At 27.8% G+C, this 3,360-nt stretch overlaps 1 protein-coding gene across 1 annotated transcript; it reads left to right on the plus strand.

Moving 5' to 3' along the window:
* Positions 1-1,206: 1,206 nt before the first annotated feature.
* On the plus strand, positions 1,207-2,809 carry LOC112454134. The gene is made up of 2 exons (XM_025015368.1): positions 1,207-1,668; positions 1,794-2,809. Exons 1-2 carry the CDS (start codon positions 1,263-1,265, stop codon positions 1,802-1,804), a joined length of 417 nt encoding a protein of 138 aa, XP_024871136.1. The 5' UTR covers positions 1,207-1,262; the 3' UTR covers positions 1,805-2,809.
* The last annotated feature ends 551 nt before the right edge of the window (positions 2,810-3,360 follow it).

The following is a 3,360-nucleotide window of genomic DNA, read 5'->3' on the forward strand; positions in this document are numbered from 1 at the left end:
GTCTGGACATCAGAAGGTTAAGTTAGGTTGTCCGACATTTTTCTGCAAAATCCTGAGAGAGAGAGATATGTGCTACCTCACTCTCTCTTCGTTAATGCCTCCTAACCTGCTTATACTGCGTGTACTGGGTCAAGTAGAGTAAATTGTAATAATGGGTGGATGTGCCGCAGAATTTTGTAACAATAGCTCTGCAAAGGGCTATATCATGAAGATATTCCCAAGAGATAAGCATCGTCGAGAGCAATGGGTTAAAAATATGAATCGTCCAAATTGGACGCCAACAAATAGTTCTTACTTGTGCGAGGTAAATTATTTTTTTATTCATTTAATTTATAATAGTTTATTTAAATATTTTATCATTTAATTAAAAAATGTATAAAGAAATAGTATATACCATTAAATTAATATTTTTATAAAAAAGGAAAGCTATAAAACACAGGTTATGTATATATAAAAGTACATGAAATCAAGTTACATTACTTTTAATTTAAATACTTAAACATTAACATTAATCTTGCTATTCTTCTATTGCTTTCTTGTTTTCTATGAATGAGAAGCATGGTTTTTTATTAAAATATAATCTTGTTTTCTATGAATGAGAAGCATGATTTTGTATTAAAATATAATATTGTTTTCTATGAATGAGAAGCATGTTTTTGTACTTTAATATAATCTGTTTATTTTTATTGGCATATTAAACTAAAATATTAAACATTATTTATAAAATAAAGTTATTTATTCTTTGATAGTTATATTTTATTAACCTCTTTTTATAGGTGCATTTTGCTCCTGAAATGTGGGAGCCGAACAGGATTGATAATAAAAGAAAATTGAAACCACACGCTGTACCAACCATTTTTGGTTTTTTTATAACAAAAAGAGTATCCTTTCAAGAACCTATACATAGAGAGAACTTACAGAAACCTACAGAAAACCTAGTAGAGAGAGAGCATATTATTCATGATGTTCAAAATCAAGATCAAAGTGAACAAGAAGTAGGTGTGAGATAATGAAATGTAATAATAAAAAATGACATATATATTTTAATTTTTCTTAATGTATACTTCAATTTATTTCAGATTATTACAAATGAATCTCTCAATGCATCTACAAGCAATACAGTTTGTGAAAATGAAATTTTTGAAGAGAAAGAAATTGAAAATCACAAGTGTTGTAAAATTAATAAAAAAACTCTACAAAACTTAATTTATTTACGTAAACAAAATAAGATTTTGAGAAATACGAATCAAAAATTAAAAAATATGATTAATAATAATAAGTATAGGCAAATGTTAAAGGAGATGCTAACTAATGATCAAATTCGGACTCTATTTACCAAAAAGCGTATCAAAAATTGGTCAAATGAGACCATTCAACGTGCTCTCAAATTACAATTTACTTGTGGAACCACCGGTTATGAAGAGCTTATCCTACAAGGAATGCCATTACCATCTTTGCGTACATTACGACGAAAGTTAGAAAACTTAAAATTTGAAAGTGGCATCTCAAATGAAATGTTTGACTTTTTAAAATTGAAAGCGTCTCGTTTACAAGATAATGACAAAGAATGCGGATTAGTTATGGATGAAATGAGCATAACACCGAAAAATATTTACGACTCATCAACAAAAACAATGCTTGGAAACATAACATATCCAAATGAGAAAGGTACAGCAACGCATGCTTTAACATTTATGATTGTAGGTACAGCTCGTCGATGGAAGCATGTTGTAGGTTACTATTTTACTGGTGATTCATTTGATGGAGAAATTTTAAAAGATATCATTTTTCAGATCATAAATAAAGCTGAGAATATTGGTTTACATATTAATTATGTAACCTGCGACATGGGTCCTGGAAATCAGAGACTATGGAAAGCTTGTGGAATAAACGTAGGGCGATATTCTAATCTAAGAAATTATATACCACATCCATCTGATTCTAGTAGATTTTTATATTTTATTGCGGATATTGCACATCTGTTGAAAAATTTAAAACAAGCATTAATTAACAACAAATTTTTTATCTTGCCCCAAGAATTTGTAATAAAATATAACTTGCCATCGAACAGGGTTGAAATTGCACATTTTAATGATTTACTTGAATGTCAAAAAGATTCAGAATTACTTTTAACGCCAAGATTACGTATAGATGATATTGAAAGTACTAATACTTTTAGTAAAATGCGGGTGAATAAAGCAAAAAACGTGTTTTCAACAGATGTCAGTAGTTCATTTGAATTTCTGGCAGATGAAAATTCTAAGCCAGAATTTCTTGCTACTGCTTGGTTTGTCAAAACTATCTCTAGATGGTTCTCGTTAATGACTTCAAGAAATTGTAATAAAGCATTAGGTTTAAAAAATGAAGAAATATACAATGATAACATTAAATTTTTATACGAAGTTATTGATCTCTTTAATAACATAAAAATCGGTCAGAAAGAAACATTTAAACCTGTTCAAAGAGGAATTATATTATCCACGACATCAATCATTAATCTTGTAGAATATCTTTTAAAAGATCGTAATTTTAAATTTGTGTTAACTGGACGTCTGACACAGGATTGTATGGAAAACCTATTTTCAGTTATACGTCAAAAAAATGTAATTCCAAATTGTTTACAGTTTAAAAACAATTTGAAACTAATTGCTATATCAATGTATATGAGACCAATAGTAGCAGGAAATTATGATTATGATGAAAATGAAGACGAATATATTTCTGACTTTTTAGAATACTTATCAAAAAGTGGTAAAAAGGATAATGTATCAGCTGATATTTCCTTTACTTCTAATGCTTCAGCTACAATTACAAATGACATTCCCCCTTTTAATAACAATACAGTAATAGAATTAAATAGTAAAGAAAAGAACAGTTTATATAGCATAGCAGGATACTGTTTAAAGTCCGTTGAGAAAACATGTACTACATGTTGTAATTGCATACAATCTGTTGGGTCAAAAAAATCATTAAAATTAGAATTTTCTAGATTTGTGACACTTAAATGTTATAAGAAAAATACGTTATACTTCATTAATAAACCAACATTTGAGGTATTCTTAAAATTAGAAAATATATACAGACATTATAGTCCCTATTTTAACATCATGCAGAGAGTAAATTTAAATGAATTTTTACTTGATAAATTTAATTCTGTTCCAGCAGATCATATTCTTAATAATTGTCATAATTTGCGTCAAAAATTATTTAAAAAATTTGCTACCTTAAGACTAAAATTTAAAAACAAACGAAATGTATTAGCTAAGCGTAAATATTATGATAGCAAATCGATGATGATGCATCATTCTTTAAAATAAAATAATGTAATACTTTTTACATGTATAACATAAGTATTAATGT

The sequence above is a fragment of the Temnothorax curvispinosus genome, unplaced genomic scaffold, assembly GCF_003070985.1.
Source record: "Temnothorax curvispinosus isolate PA1 unplaced genomic scaffold, ASM307098v1 QBEX01004802.1, whole genome shotgun sequence".
NCBI lineage: Eukaryota > Metazoa > Arthropoda > Insecta > Hymenoptera > Formicidae > Temnothorax > Temnothorax curvispinosus.